At 38.2% G+C, this 17,202-nt stretch overlaps 1 protein-coding gene across 1 annotated transcript in view; it reads left to right on the forward strand.

The window, feature by feature from the left end:
- Positions 1-17,202, forward strand: part of GAS2L2 (growth arrest specific 2 like 2) — a 514,040-nt gene that overhangs the window by 385,939 nt on the left and 110,899 nt on the right. The window contains exon 4 of the mRNA XM_044063624.1: positions 13,762-13,858. Coding sequence (XP_043919559.1) covers positions 13,762-13,858 — 97 coding nt within the window. The remainder of the gene's footprint in view (positions 1-13,761; positions 13,859-17,202) is intronic.

The following is a 17,202-nucleotide window of genomic DNA, read 5'->3' on the forward strand; positions in this document are numbered from 1 at the left end:
AAGCAATATGTCATATTTCTCCAATTCATTTTAATATTCAAAGTTAATTAGTTCTTTGTTTAGACTGCCTGCATTACACCTGAGGAATTTAAGACTTCGTCAAAAGGTTATTGCCAGTTATTCCCTGGGATGTTTGTGCTAAAAACATTTCACCACATTTGTTGGTGTGCTATCCATTTTTCAATTCCTGTTGTGATTAAAATGCATTCAGTCCCTAGTGAAAAGTTATGGATTGCTAATGCAGAAGACCCAGAAGGGTCTATCTTAAAACCTTAAAATAGGCACAGCCCACAAAAGTCATCAATCTTGCCACTCACTATTCTTAATCTCTTGAATCTCAAACTGGACACAGGAAGAATGTCTGTAAAACAATGGAAAAGATATTCTCTTTGTTTAAAGCTACACTTGCATCCACTTCCTTTAAACATTTTCATCGTTAGGCCTTCCCACATCATTAAAGGCATCGTTACAATCATGTCATACATTTTGTATATACTGTATGTGTAAATATGTTCTGTTATCCATTTTTTAAATTCTTGCATCTTACAGCACCTTTAACTTCTACTACCTCACCTCTTGCTTTTGACTGGTCTACATCTCCTAGAGACTGAGATAATGGCTGACTCTGATTCTCACAGGTTGAGGTCTCCTTACTTGGTCACTGAGGAGATTGTTGACTCATTAAAGTATCAATATCAGTTGTTGTTTGATAAGTCATGTTAGTGCAACTAGCAGTGGAGGAAGAACACTGAAACTGAACCTGTGACACATTGCGCATACTAGCAAATTCTAACCTTCTTTGTTAAAACACTGGGTTCATCTCTAAATTTTGCACCTCCACAATTTTCAACCAGTTAATTAGATATATACATTTATTACATTTTCCCTGTTTATGGCACCAGCATGTCATAATAATCAGTAAATGTTTTACAGGGCTGGTCTTAAGTGAAATGGAGCCCTAGACAAAAGGCCGTATGGTGCCACCTCAAACTGTTCAGTGCCCCATTTGGGCACACCCCCCAGTGCCACTGTTTTCCCCCTCATCCTGGCCTCTTCCCAATATCCAGTTTGCACTCATGATTTTTCCTCACATTTTTGTCTTTACCTTTTTCTTGTATCCTTTCAACACATCCCAACTTGCAAAGACTGCAATATAATAACTGACTTAATCGGAAATAAATTCAGTTTATTTTTTCTTTCAGAGAATAAATAATTTTTCACTGGGGCATAATGATCAAAGCTAATATAGTAATTATCCACAATAAAATGAGTAGACAACTGCTTGACAGGATACATTTATCATGTCTGGTAATAAATCCCATCCCTACCCCAAATAATCACCTTCTGAGTATTTCTATGGTATTAAATTGAAATAAAAGTGAAGCGACAACAGTCACGTATTTCAAGTGACTAATATATATATATATATATATATATATATATATATACACACACACACACACACACACACACACACACACACACACACACACAGCATGCTGCTTCACTTGTGCCCCCAAAAGATGACCACCTTCTTGCATGTCTTGTTTCAATTGATTCCTTTGTAGCTAGTAGTGTGCAGGGTACAGTGTATGGCACAAAGCAAGTGATGCTTGCCGAATGTTATTGACACACAGTTCTTTGTTTTTAACAAATCATCCAGTCACTGACTTGCTCACACCTTTCCATTTCCTGCCACTTCTGCTACTGTTCTATACAGCATGGTTATCAATCTGGCTCAAACCCATAGAGTGGTTCAAGGATGGCTGTGTTTCTTCTGATTCCTCACTTTTTATACACTTTATACTCATTTATCAGGTTTGACTAGCACTGAGGAAGGACTGAATTCAAACCTACTTGTAACCACTAGCAAAGTGCAATTACTGCCATGCAATATGACCGACTTTTTAAAATAATTGCATGCTAATAGAATTGCTGCATTGCAAATAATCTTTAAAATTAAAATTAAAAAGAAAAATCACAAAATAATAAAGCTTGTACAACTTAAAACTCTGAGCACAACTCAGTGTATTCCAACTCACTTGCTACAACTCTTGTACTAATGTGAAGTCATCAGGGCATCCATTTATTTAGTTTAAATTAAAAAAACTTCTGCTCCTTGTGGTCATCCTAACAATCTAGGTTCCTACAGGAACCTTACGTATGATACCAAGATCAAGTCTGTGCATCTTCAGTTTTCTCACTGTCTCAGACTGAAACAAAGCATTGTACATTATAGTATGACATCTGACCCTCACACAAGCACAATTATGGGAAAAAAATTATTTGTCTTGTAATTTGAGAGACTGTATCATCATAAGTAGATTCATCTAAAATGCTCCAAAACTATAATTTTCAACAGCATTCAACATTGTTGTAATAAGGCTTGAAGCATGTTTCTTCAGTGATTTTATGTATTTAAATTTGTTAACTGGAATAGAGCTGAAACAGACAAGTGAGGCATGGGGCGGTAGGAATGATCAGTATTGGTGCAGGAAGGAGGTGGCTGAGCCCTGCAGCCAGACACCCCAGAGGAATGTATGCATTGCACAAAGCCATGATGTCTTCAGGGGAATGCACAGTAGTTCTGCCAGGCAGCAGTGTATAGCAGAAGTCATGGCTATGAGAGAGAGAGAGAGTTTTGGTCAAGTATGGGAGGGGGTCTGCATGATTTGGTTAAATAGCTCACTATGTATCTCCTGACTCTCACATCCAGAAAATGAGTGGGCCTTTGATGTTATCACTATAGACTGGCTTGGGCAGACAGGGGCATGGCTTTTGCCCTGTATGGTAGAACAAATGGTCCAAATGGAAGGAAGGGAGAACGTTCTTCCCATGTCTGTATGGATTTATTCCAGTTTTCTTCCAAGAACTCAATGGTTGATGGCTTCTCTGAATTGCCCATGTATATTACATTTGGCCTAGGTTGTGACTAAAATGAAGCAGTGGAGTAGTTGACTTACGTTTTAACAAAGACAGTACAGTTGCATAAGTAGAACCTACCACAACAGTAGATATTCAAATAATCACTGCTGCAGTAGCCTGAGCTATAATAGGTTATATCCTGCTAAGGATATAACACCTAGCCTGATTCCAAAGCTTCAGGACATCTTCCACTAACCCAAACTGTCAAGCAACTTGAGATGACTAAAAGACAAGTTTGGGCACAAAGCCCTTTAGAGCATTCCTACTAGCACAGACAGGGAGGCTAAGCTCTTAAAGGACAAGGCTAGGAATAACAAAAATAAATGTCCACACCCTGGCATAAGAAACACACCAAAAAACAAGGGGAATCGAGGGAAGGAGTGGCTACTGCAGCAGTGATCATTTGAACATCTACTGTTATGGTAAGTTCATCTTACACAACTGTACTATTTTCTTCATACCGATAACTGCTTCAGTAGCCTAAACTATATGGCTAGATTACCGTAGCTAACTATATTTCACTTGAACATCTACTGTTATGGTAAGTTCAACTTACACAATTGTGCGGTGTTCTTCCTTCTGCTGCAGTAGCCTTAGTTATATGGGTAGATTACTGTAGCTAACTATATTTGGGAGATGGAAGGAGAAGTGTCTAGGACCCCCTGGAGAATGGTCCTAGCAAAACATGATCTAGACTTAGAGAAAAAAATCCAGCTTATAGTGCTTTGTAAAAGTATGTACAGAGGACCAAGTAGCAGCTTCTAGAATGCTTTTAGAATCCAACCCTTTCCAAAAAGCCATAGAAGAAGCGAGGTCCTTGTAAAGTAGACCTTGACCCTGCCTTGAATAGATTTCTCATGGTGATTATAACAAATGGTAATAGCCTTATATAACCACTTGGAAATAGTCTGTTTTGACACAGGTTGTCATTCTTATCTTCACAAGAAAGGAACAATTGATCTGAAGATCTGAAAGATTTAATTCTGTTAATAGAGTACCTGATGTGTCTGTGGACATCCAAGGTATAGAGTATCCTTTCTTTCCCATTTTTAGGTTCAAGAAGGAAAATGGGGAGATGGATAGTTTGACTTAAAGTAAACTCTGATACCACTTTAGGCATAAATGAAGGGTTAGTTCTCAAAGAAACCTGCCCTTGTGGAAAATGAGGAAGAGTTGACTCACCATAAGAGCTAGCAACTCAAATACCCTTCTTGCCTTCTGTCAGTGCAATCAACAATAAAACTGTTTTCCATGTTAATAACCTCAAGTCAGCCAGATTAGCTGGTTCAAATGGAGCAGTGTTAGCTTCTCTAACACAATATTAAGACCCCAAGGAGGGGCCACCAGTTTGAGGCCTCTTATGCAAAACTCCTTTCAAGAACATTTTAACATGTGATTGCCTTGAAAGAGGAGGATCCATGGGCAGACATGCTGAAATGGCCAATAAATGAAACTTGATAGAGGAATAAGAAAGGCTATAGGATAGTAACTCACACAAATATTGTAAAACCAGAGAACAACTAGCCCTGAATGAGTACTGGTTATATTACTGACACTGACTAGAAAACCTTTTCCATTTCCTAATATATATGATTTTCTTGCATCCATTAGTACCTGTTGCATGTCCTCAGAAAACAGGTCCCTAAAAGGAATTAAGACCCTCTCATTCAGGCAGTCATTTGAAGATGATTGATGTTGGGGTGTATCAATCATCCCTGTTCTTGTATGAGTAGTTTTGTTCTGTGAGGAAGCTTGTGGTAATTGCTCCTGACATTTCCAATAGAAGAGAAAACCATGGTTGCTTGGGACAAAAAGGAGTCACCATGATGATATTGGGGGATTCCTTCTGAATCTTCAGAAGTAACCCAGATATTAATGGAAAGGAATACAGTAATATTCCTGTCAAAAGAAAAACATCTGTCTTCTAGGCCCTCTTGCATGGAGTCCTGGAACAGAATCTGTTCAGATGATTGTTCAGCGAGGAGACAAAGATGTCTACTTGTGGAACTCCCCACATATGGATCCAATCTTGGAAGACACCAAGATTTAGTTTCCATTTGTGAGGGTCTTCCCTACTCCTCCTCAGTTTGTGTACCACACAATTTTGCTCTGACAAAATGTAGGATGCCTGTAGAAGAGACTGTGCTGTGAAGCTATATCCCAAGCTAACATGGCTAGTCTGTAAAGTGGGTATGACCTGGTTCCCCCCTGTTTGTTGATGTACCACATCACTGTGGTGTTGTCTGTAATCACTTGAAGAGGTCTTGGGGACCACAGATGGTTCAGAGGAGTGAATGCCTTGATCAGGCCAAGTATCTCCTTGATATGTATGTGTTTGCATCTGTCCTTGGTGTCCCACATCCCCTGCACTTTTATCTCTCCTGAAACTGCTCCTGAAGGAAAGTCCAAAGTATCTGTGGTGGCTGACTGCTTTGGAGCAGAGAGGGAGAAGTGGAAACTTTGATTCAAGGATATCTGTTGTCTCCACCAAGTGATTTTTCTTTTGACAAACCCCAATCCTGGGATCTGAAAAGATAAAGAGTGCTGATGCTCGGAGCAAAGAGATTTCAGATACCACTGTATTTTTCTCATGTGGAGTCTTTCCAGGGTTATAATGAGAAACATAAATGCCATCAGACCCAAAGTCCTGAGGTATTCCCACAGAATGACTGAAGTCTGAGTGGACAGCCTTAGAAATAGATCTAAATAAAGATCTAAGTTTTTTCTGTGGAAGAAAAGCTCTTTGAACTGAGGTAGCTAGTTGACATCCCAGGAACACAGTCCCATGTGAGATAGTTAAGAAAGACTTCTGAATGATCTCTTGAAGTCTCAGCTTGTGCAAGAGATCTCTCACCCAAGAGAGAGATTCCTGACATTTTGAAAAAGATTCTACAGAGGTAAGGAAGTCACATAAATATGGAAAAATGTTTTCAAAGAATGGTGCTTTCCTCCTTGGCTACTGCTGTTAAAATTCTTGTTAAGACGCTTCTCCTTGTTTCTTCTTTAAAAGAACTTTTATTAAAATGATTTAAAACAAAAAACAAAATAAATGCTACAACCTAACCATTTGAAAGTTAGCATTGTAACGCAAAAAAGAGAGATGAGCGCTTTCGGTTTATCAACCTTCTTCAGATCTGCTTAACATTTGCAGCTACTTCTATTTATATTCATGCTGCTTACTTAGAGTCATCCCCCACAGCCGATGGGAGTCTCTATGCTAATTCTTGATGTACTTGTAATCCAATCCGATGTTCTGGTTCTTGTTTCTTGGAAGCCAATTACATTCTTCCATGCAAATAAGTTTTAATAAATCTACCAATGTTTATTTATTCCTTTCTCTCACCTAATTTGCTATTCTTTTTCTTTTGCTCCTATGGCTTGTGTGTATCCTGTTGCAAGATGCAGGCTCCACCTTTTTATGTCATGTTCTTATTTGCCTTTTGTAAAAACTAATCACTCTCCCTGCATAGCATTTTTCATGTATTTCGCCTCTATATTAGAGGCGTCTGTCTGCCTATAACAGAGCTGCAACCTCTTCTCTTTCACAGGTTGTCTTCATTAGGTAAACCATAAGTACAGTGGCTTTCTCCTTTGTTTTTAAACATAGGATCAAACACTTTCTTGTAAATGCTCTTACTTCCTTGTCATCAGGTCTCTTTCAAACTGATAGTGCTTACTTAACTACATAAATGCGCTTGCTAACTCACATCATAAATCATAAAGTTTTTTTATTTTGTATCTTGCTTCTTAATATCAAGTCTCTTTCTGACTAAGAGCGCTTGCTTATATTCGAAGATGTACTGTTGATTCCTGTTATTCTATCTGAATTTTACTTTGTACAGAGCTCTTTACTCAGTCTTATTAAGAAGCTATCCTAATTGTTTTTTAATGTTATGTAATCCATTGGTTGGCAAATTACACTTCTTCTCCTTTTTCTCCCATACTAATTCCAGACTCTCTACTAATTCAATGCCTTTTCTTCATTTGCTGACAAATTTCCACTAACAAATGTCTTTGATCTCCGTAAACATCATTTCTCCTTTCTAATTGATGTAAATAATGGATGAACAACACTCTTTCTATTCCTTTAGCACTCTAAATTTCAATATTTTCCAGACTTCTACATGCACAATAAACTTGATTTCTATTTATTTATAGTTTGGGTTTTACTCTCCTTCCATCATAATGTTCAAACCAGGGCTAGAACCCTGAACCCTTTGTTTAGGAGTCTAATGCTCTACCGACTGAGCTACGTTGATGGATGCATAGTTCAACTCCCTCTTAGTTTTCTTTTCTTTCTAGACAAGCTTGAGGAGGACTATAACATATAGGCCAAAAGAATATAATAAGCAGACTACACTCTTTTATTCCTTTGATGCTCTTGGTTTCAATGTTTTCCAGACTTCTTCTTGTACAGTAAGCTTAGATTCAACTGTTTTCATTTATGGTTAGAGATTTCTTCTCCTTTCGCCATGGTGCCCAGACTAGGGATCGAGCCCTGGACCCTCTAGATAAGAGTCTGATGCTCAACCGACTCAGCTACATTGGCAGGTGTATAATTAATTTCCCTTGTAGTTTCCTCTCTTTTAAAACATGTTTAAGCGGGACTATAGCATTTAGTCCGGGGAATTGGTTGGATCGTAAATTAATTATCCATTGCAACTCAAGGTTTTCTGTTCTATTTACTATATCACCTCCTCTTTCCATAGGCTTAATCTGTGCCATAACCATAAATCTAAAGTTATGCTCTGGATTTTCTTTAATATGTACATAAAGAGCATTAGTCTCTATTTTATTATGAATGTCCCGTATATGTCTTAATACTTGTTCTTTGAATTTTCTGTTAGTCTTAACTATATAGAGTGCTTTACATACCATGCAACTTGCTACATAGATCACATTCTCACTGTTACAGGCTGCTCTTTCTTGAAAGATGTAAACCTTATTTGTCATTGGAAGCTGAAACCTATCTGTGCTCATAATGTACTGACATGCTTTGCATTTTCCACATTTGAATGTTCCTGTTGGCATAGATACATTCTTTGCCTCTTGCCTATCTATGTCACATAGGAGCCTCTTTAAGTTCTTCTTATTTTTATAAGTATAACTAGGATGTTCTCCTACTATGTCTTTTATCTTCTGGTCCATTGTTAGTATAGGCCAGTATTTCTTAATAGTTTCTCTTAGAATAACATTATCTGTACTGTACGTCAAAGGACATCTTACTATTTCCTTTCTTCTATTCAGCTCCTTTTCTTTGTTCTCTTTATCAATTTTAGCTGAATAGTATGGTCTCCCTTTCTTCCTTCGGATATCTCTAAGCTTGTCTTCATCCATTTTTTTCTTCCTTATATCCTCTCGCTGTAAAGTTGTTCATTAATCCTTGTATTTCTTCTCGAAATATATTATCATTGGTACACAATCTGGAGACCCTTTGCACCTGGTTGTCCTTAATATTTTTAAATATATGGCCTGGATGCATGCTAGATCTATGTAAAAGATGTTTTTTCCAAGTTGTTTTTCTATACAGGGCTGTTTCCAATCCTTTGACCTCATCAATAATAATATTAACATCCAGAAATTCTATTTTCTTCCGTGACATTTTGATTTCAAACTTTAAGAAATCCATTGTTGTTGTTAGAAATTGAATGAATTGCTGCAACGAACTTTCATGCCCTCTCCATATAAGAAGAATGTCATCAACAAAATGTCCATAGAATTGTATATGTTGCTGCCAGATATTATTTTCATCTTTACTCCACTGGCATTCCCATTGGGCTAAAACTATATTTGCATAACTATTGGCACATGGAGTGCCCATGGCTACCCTGGTGTATGCCACTTGTTACGGTTCTACTACTTGAGGTGGCTTCCCCTTTTTTCACTAGGTGGGTTCTACCAGGGTCCCAATTTGCTACCCATCTGGTAACATATGGATTGATGCCTAGTTGAGAGAGTTTATCTATTATGCCCGAGTGGGGAACTGTATCAAAGGCCTTGGCCAAGTCAAGGTAGGTGGTGTGCACTACCTTCCCCTCATCCATGGCTTTTGTGACTGTCTCAAAGAAGTCAACCAAATTTAGCAGACATGACCTCCCCTTGACAAAGCCAAACTGTGTGAGATCGAGTGTTTGGAGGTTGTCAATGTCCTTGTTAATGAGGTCTATGATACTCCATTCCATGGCATTGCAGATCAGGCTAGTTAAGCTGATGGGTCTGTAATTTCCTAGATCGGTGGATGCTCCACCTTTGTGTAAAGGGATGACAGTTGCTGTCCTCCACTCATCTGGGATGGAGCCAGTACTCATGCTTTGGTTGAATAGGGTGCCTAATGGTGCTGCAACTTTCTGCCCAAGTTCATGTAGGATGCAGCCAGGTATGTTATCGGGCCCCATGGAAACTGTATTTTTTTGCCTTTGAGAGAGCAGTGATGACCTGTTTCCTAATTATAAGGGGAAGGGGCATGTACTGGGAATGTCCTAATTTACTGATGGGGGTATCAGACGGGTGAAGTTTTCACTGAATCTGTCAGCCAGCAAGTTTGCTATATCTACAGCATTTGTATATGTCATGTCCTTGACCACCAGTTCTGAACAGATCTGGGTGCTTCCTTTAAGGTTGCAGACATATGTGAAGAAGGCCTTATGATTGTCTCCAGTAGATGTGGCCAATTTGGACTCAAAGTTTGCTTTGGAGGATTTCACTAGTGCTCTTATTCGCTTGTTCAGGCTAAGGAAACATTGCTTACAGTTGGGTACCTATTCCTTCTTGGTCTTGGATAGCATTTTTTTCCTTTTGTTATGGAGTTTATTTATTGCAGATGTCCACCAGACAGGTTTACTCTTCCTTGAAGAGCATGACTTAGTCATGTCAGGTATTTCTGATTTCATGCAGCTATATAAATGCTCGTATTGTGCTTTGGTGGAGTTTTGGATATTGGTGCCAGTTCCTACAGAGGGGGAGAGGGCTGTGAAGCTGTTTATACCATCCCTCAGGAGGCTGTAATCAGCTTTGGAAAACTTTTTATGTCTGATCCTAGATAGAGGCAGGTTGGGGGAGATGGCGACTTCGAAAGTGACCGCTTTGTGGTCGGATCTTACCAGGGAGGATGATACTATAGGGATGCTGCAGTGGTAACTCATGTTGGTCAATACCAAGTCCAAGATATTATCACCTCTTGTGGGGGTATTGACAAAATCGAGGAATCTCTGGGCATTTATGTTCTGGCATGAGTTGTTCTTCCAGTGTTTGGGAAGTTAAAGTCACCCAGGATCAGGGTAAAGGGTTGATTCTTGATAGATTCAAACAGGTCCAAATAGGCAGATTGGGCATCTTGAGTCAGATTTGGGGGATGGTAGCTAGCTATGATTTGAATAGGGGTCTTGTCAATGGTTGACTGCATCTGGAGTATCTTCTATACGTCATGCTGTTTGACCAGCCTGGAGGTGTGTATGTCTTTAATGTATATTGAAACTCCCCCTCCTTTGGCTTTACTGCCCACAGTGTGGGGTCTAAATGTATGATAGGTTGAGTAACCAGGTAAGGCTGGGGTGCTCTCCACAGCTTTACGCCAGGTTTCTGTGACTACACAGATGTTAGCATTTTCCAGGGTTAAGAATGCTTGCAATGAGCGCAGTTTCATGTTTAGACTCCTAGTGTTTAGCAGCATGACATTTAATTTGCATTTTTTTTTAATTTTTATGTTGGTTTTATCGACCTCAGGACTTTTCCTAAAAAAGCCACTTTGGGGGAGGCAAGAGCCTTTACCAGAAGCCTGAAGCCCAGGTGTGACAGATTCAGGCCATCTCTGGCAAAGCATCATGGTCTGTCGATCATATCTTCCAAGACTGTCAGGTACTGGATCCCTCTGGGATGACACCAGAAACTAAGCCAATTGTTAAAGTCAATAATTTTCTATTTGTATTAAAATAATCACACCTGCCAAGTTTTGAACCCAGGACCCTGTCAACTACAGAATAGTTTCAGAGAAAGAGAACCCCCCACAGGGAAAATCAGAAACTGAGCTCTCCTCTGAGTCTGAATCAGAAATCTGAGGACAAAACCCTAAATCTGTCCCTGCATCTTCCTGTTCAGATTCAGAATCTTGAATCTTTTCAGGAAAGGAGACATCCATCTTTCTTTTACTGAAAACTACTGTACAAGAAGGATCAATAGCCTGAATCAAACCCTGAGCCAGTCCCAGTAAATTACTCTTACCCAAAGAAATATGAGGATAAGTAGATACATGCATGGTTTTCTGTTTCTTTTTGACAGCAAAATGGGGCCAGCTGTGTTACTAATGGCAGCCACTGCTTCCCTAGCAATGGACACAACATTGTGACACAACAGGGAAACCTTCCCTGTTCCCTCTTACAGGACCAACAAGAGTAGCTCTCATCTGCCCACTGAAGGGAACCCAACAGTTGCAGAGGATGTGGCAAACCCCTGATCCATAGTGGATGTAGGTGCTACACCAGGGTGATCTGGGGCAAAAGATGAGTGGTCCGGGATACAACAAATGGCTACAGCAGATTCTCCAGCAGACTTACCCCGCTGCAGCTGAGGCAAATTGCTAGCCTGATGTGGTGGCAAAGGCTGTTTTCGTAATGTTTTCTTTTTGTGGCTAGAAGAAGGACCAAAAGTGGGACTGACAATCTGTTCCATGGTAAACCACAAATCGTACCTTTATCCTGGGGAAAGCAAGCAATAGATTCCAGTAAAAGTACCAGTTTGAAAAAGTTACTTATTTGACAGAAAAGCACAGTAAAAAGCACTTTCAAACACAATGGCAGAAAATATTTTATGTTAGTTAATACTACTTTTAAACTGGAGGAAACAATGAGTGCTCATTTTGAAAGTATGCCACATTCTCTAGTCAATCTATTAAAACACAACACTCCAAACTTTAAAATGTTGTTGTTCTTCTTTCGGCTTTTCCTGGTTAGGTGTCGCCACAGCAGAACTCCAGTCTTTCTAATGACTGGCAGTAGATTTTCACAGTACCGAGGTGCCAGCTCGATGCCCAACCTTCAACGAAGGCATGTCCATTCACGCATGTCTTTTGAACGCCACTCGACCACGGGGAGGACATGCAGACTCCACACAGAAGGTGCTCCAGCCGAGAATCGAACTGGAGAACCTCTTGCTGTGAGGCAACAATGCTACCGCTGCACCACCGCGGCTGTACAACACTCCTAACTTTAAAATACCTTTCCTAAAGAGGAAAGTAATAAAATATTTGTAAAAAAAAAGAAAAGGAAAGTGTTTTTTCCCCAAAAAGGAGCTTATCTACCCAGCTAGGAAATCACAAACCAATCGTCAATCCTGGCAGTCCTCAGAGGAGCATACTCTGACAGCAGGACAACAATGAAGGGCTTCATGTACAGATTTATCTTACAGTCAGCTCAGCTTCAGCTGCTTGGTGGTTTGTGCATGTGGAAGGTACCATGAAGTTCTGGAAGCTGGCTAGCTGACTGTTATATTCTTGACAGGATGTAACACAGATAGTTAGGGCTACTGCAGCAGTGATCAATATGAAGAATATTTCACCATGCTAACTAGCTATGAGGCCCTGTGTGATTATCTGTCTTCTTTCTTACTATCTTTCTGTGAAAAATTGTTCTTCAGACTTTCCTCTGCTGCATAAGACAGCCTACCCAATGAAATTTACTCTACAAATATTCCAATTTCTTTCATGAGAAAATTAAAAAGAGCATTTCCATCTGCTGTACAAATGCACATTTCAGAGATGTAGGTTAACCTATGGCATAGCTGAAGGCTAACTATCATCTTACTTTCACACCACCTAACTTGCACTCTTCATATAGTTGTATACTAACAAATACCTGCATTTACACCTCTTCTAACCTGATCACTTATTCCTCCTAACATTTAAAGGCAGGTTTTTATTCTAGTGTTTGAAACATATAAACTCCAAGCAGTCATATATGTCCTTCCAGCATGTACATTTATCTATAAATGTATTATAATTGTATTTGAAAGTGATTTCAGTTTATGTTGATGTTCTACTTCCTCATTATCTTCAAGTAATTGTAAATTACTATTAAATCAATCAAAACCTTATGTTTGTCTTTCCTATGTCTGTACTGTCTTTGCTGCATGGCCATGGTGAGGACAGAAAATGTGTTGAACCAGTCCAACAAACCAGTTAATAAACAAACAAACAGATAGATACACTATAATTGCTACATTAATATATATATATATATATATATATATATATATATATATATATATATATAGTTATGACAATTATATTTATAGATATAACTCAGTAGTATTGAAAGTAGATTTCAGTGCAATTGTGAAATCTTACATGAACTTCTCTAGAAAAGCAGTACTGCATATTATTGTACTTTTCACGATGGACTCGATATACTACGTATGTTAATAATTTCCATGCATACAAAAGACAGACCTGTGCAGTTAAAATGGAATTATAACTTTAATATTCATCAGCATCAGCAGTTTTCCTGTTCTTACTATATCTTAGTCAGCAGATGATGACTTCAGTTTAAAATAATGCGGGAGCAGTGTAAGCTATGCGCGGTATTTATGGTGAATGCTGATAGTTTTCTGAAGCATGGAATTCATGTAAGTGTTAAGTACTACAGAAGTGGATAAATGAGAGTACAGATTATTCAGACAATACTAGTTAAAAAACCTGATGTGGAGGTCATGCATTTATGTGTGTAACTGTAAGCATATCCTCATTGTGCCAGATGTTCCACATTCAGTGTGATATAGCTTCTTCTGTCTAACATGAGGTAACAAATTACATTTCATTCTTTCATTCAGTTTTGTTTTTATCTCCAGATTCTACGTAACCATGTAATGGTACGAGTAGGTGGTGGTTGGGATACACTCGAACACTACTTGGACAAACATGACCCTTGTCGCTGTACCTCCCTTGGTAAGTATGAATGTATTCAGAATTTTACACATTGTTATTATATGAATTCCAGAAAGTCCACTACTCTAAATGTCAAAGTAGTTAAAGGGGCACACAAACAATACATTAGTATATTTGATAAAAATCTGCATTATTTTACAATTTGCATGCATATCACACATTAGCAATGTTTTTACATCACCTCTCATCTGCAGCATGGAGAATGGACACAGTTGCAAATGCCATTATCAGACCTGGTGTATCCTTTAATTACCCCAAGGCTTGGGAGTAGCACAATGCAAAACATTTGAAATCCCACAAACAGTGTTATGTATATTAGGAATGTCATGATCTGTAACTGCCACACATACTATAAAAGATTTATTCAATCTATGAACATTTTTGCATATGTATTGGCAGGTGTATGTTTTGTACTCTGAGAGGGTAGCAATCAATTAAGCAGAAACATATAAGCTAGTAAATTGTGCATATATGATTTGATATTTATAGATATATGTGCACAAATTGTCTTTCTCTTATATGCTTTCTTTCATTTTAGGTGTTGCACTTATTTTTGATACAAGAGTGTGCATTGCATGCTGACTCTCTACAAACTCACACTGCCTGTGCACTTAAAGCCAGAATATTGTAGCTTGTCATGACTATGGCGCACTGATCTTACTTATATAGTAGAACTATTAACTGAGGACTACATTTAACAGCATTCCTAGCTCAGTATCTCTACATTTACTGTTGTGTGAACAGCAGATTAAGCAGCTGCCCCTGCCCAAATACCTTCTACACCACTTTCTTTAACTTATCCAGTGCCATTTCATAATGGTCAGTTGATTAATCAACTTGACTTTCAACAAGTTACAGTCTTATTAGCCAAACAGGGTTCAAATTTACAGTTTTTATAACTTACCCTGAAGGTCTGTGATGTTAGAGTTACTTATATTAGTTAAAGAGTGTGGGAGGGTGAACTCCCTTGTATGGCCGGTGTGTGAGTGGTTTGTCTACCCCACATAAAAAGTTATCAACCAAAGGCATTCAATTGAACAAGCTTGTCACATTATGGCTCACTGAAAACAGATTTGATTAACTGTTTCAATCAATTCTATTGGATCTGTTTTTGCTGAATCATGTGAATCAAATGTTAACTACATGTAATTTGTGCAGAATGTACATTTAGTGCTTATGGTCCATGAACATCTACATTACTTTGGAGGATTTGGATGTGAGGGAGTGTAGAATATAGGTATTTGCTGACTATCTAGAAAAGCGGCTTTGGTTGATTATATCATTTCCTGCATCATTTATGCAGCACAACGCTGCAGATGGGGAACAGGAACAGTTTTACAGGTTGGGGATCTTGGTCATGGCGTTAGTGTATTTAAGAAAGGGGATTGGGGGGATACCCTTCACATAAAAAAATGTTTTTTTTTTATTTGCTTTTTTTTTTCTTTTTTCAGTGATAGTAGATTTGTTCATTTTTTTGGTAGTGTTAATGTATTATTTTTTTTATTATTATGGATTTGATAGCTACAACATTGTCCTCTGACATGTACCTGATTACATATACCATAACTTATTAATACTCCTTATTGCAATTTACTCTTTTACTCTTAATAATGAGAATTCTATAACCCCCACTACCCTTTCAATTAAATAAATACTAAAAACTAGATTAACAACCAGATTTTTACTACTGTCTGAACTGGGATCACCAGTCAAGAGATAAATTAATGACTCTTGAATGTGCGTGGTAAGATAGTTTTATATTTCAAGTTCCCAAACACAGTACACTGCCATGTGGCTGTAGAGTAATTCAGGGGGGACATGTTATCTTCATTGGTTATAGGTCTGGGGACTGCATTGTCAACAGAATAAACAGGGTTTTAGATGGCTTTACATGTTATACTGTGTGCACTCTCTGATTTTTAAAAACTTTTATTAACTTAACATATTTTGAACTTGCATACACACACAGTTACAGAAAAGAAAACAAACCCTGCTAAACACTTTTATTAACTGCATGCATTGTACACATGCTTGCTTTTCTTAACTACTATAATTCATTCCAACATTATATAAACTGCTCAAGTCCTGCCACCCCTTAAATTTCAGTTATCATTTTGAACCTTATTCTGCATTTATAGTTCCCACAAATTCCATGTATTTCTATGTAATTTACTCGTTCCCTTTTCTAAAGATTCCACATCCAGTTCTTTTATCTCCTTTATAATATTCGATACTTCAGTTATGGGTGGTTTAGTACTTGATTTGCATTTTCTAATAATTGCTTTTGGCGCAGCAAATAGCAAAACTTAGCAATGCCTTGTCGTGCCTGTACAATTCATGTCATATATTCCATCTCAAAATAATAATGTCCCTAGTTGCAATCATTTGCTCTCTCAACATTTCAACAAAATACTCTCTGGGGAATTTTTAAAATCGGATAACTTGCTTCATTGCCAAAAAAAGATATTCCCAATTACCTCTCTATCATTCCTATCTCACCTCCAGCAATTGCTGTCTACCTAAGGAAAAATACTCTGAAGTCTGCTTAGCATATAAAAATGATATGCAAACATTTCCATGCAGAAATTCTAAACCTTCTTGACTTTGTTACCTGTGTGGGAGTCGTACAGATATTCTCCCGCTGCTTCTTTGTATATTGCCTTTCCATTCTCTCTTCTCAATCTTTTCTAACCTTTTCTGATTAATTCTTGTAGTGATCATGCCATATTTTATGTACCCTATCAATTATCTCTTTTTTAATAGCAGCTTGTGTTCTAGACTCTAACAAAGCAGGTCTTCAGTTTGGCACTCCCTATACCTTCCTCTTTGCCTATCCTTTGTTAACTGTCCCTTGTGGGAAAGGCAGTCTCTAACCTGCAGTCCAAGCTACTGCTTAGCTTCATCTCACTCTATTACCTTTCCGTTTATAGTAATTTGCTCCCAGGATGCTGCTGATGATGATGATGGTGATGATGATGCTCCCAGTAGCCTAGCTCCTTTGTTAATTTTGTTCAATACCTTTTAACTCCTTCTTGCCTTTTTTATGCCCTTCCTTGTAGTCAGCCCTATTGGTAAAATCTCCTTTCTCTATTCCAGTGGTGGCTTATTTTTTAGAATAGTTTTTGCTACATTATGAATATAATATTCTGAATAGTTGTTGTTATTCTTCTTCTTGAGCACCTGTATTCAAAGTCCCACTCTCTCCTAATTTCTGAAATTATAGTCCCTGCTGTTTTACCATTGTGTCTTTACACCTTGATCTGTAAACTTCTTTTTGTGTTATGTTTATTATGAGTTTTAAAGTATCCCTTCCACTCAGAATAGGCATTGTGTTACACTGCAGA

The sequence above is a fragment of the Protopterus annectens genome, chromosome 2.part1, assembly GCF_019279795.1.
Source record: "Protopterus annectens isolate FY-2018-M chromosome 2.part1, PAN1.0, whole genome shotgun sequence".
Classification (NCBI taxonomy): Eukaryota; Metazoa; Chordata; order Ceratodontiformes; family Protopteridae; genus Protopterus; species Protopterus annectens.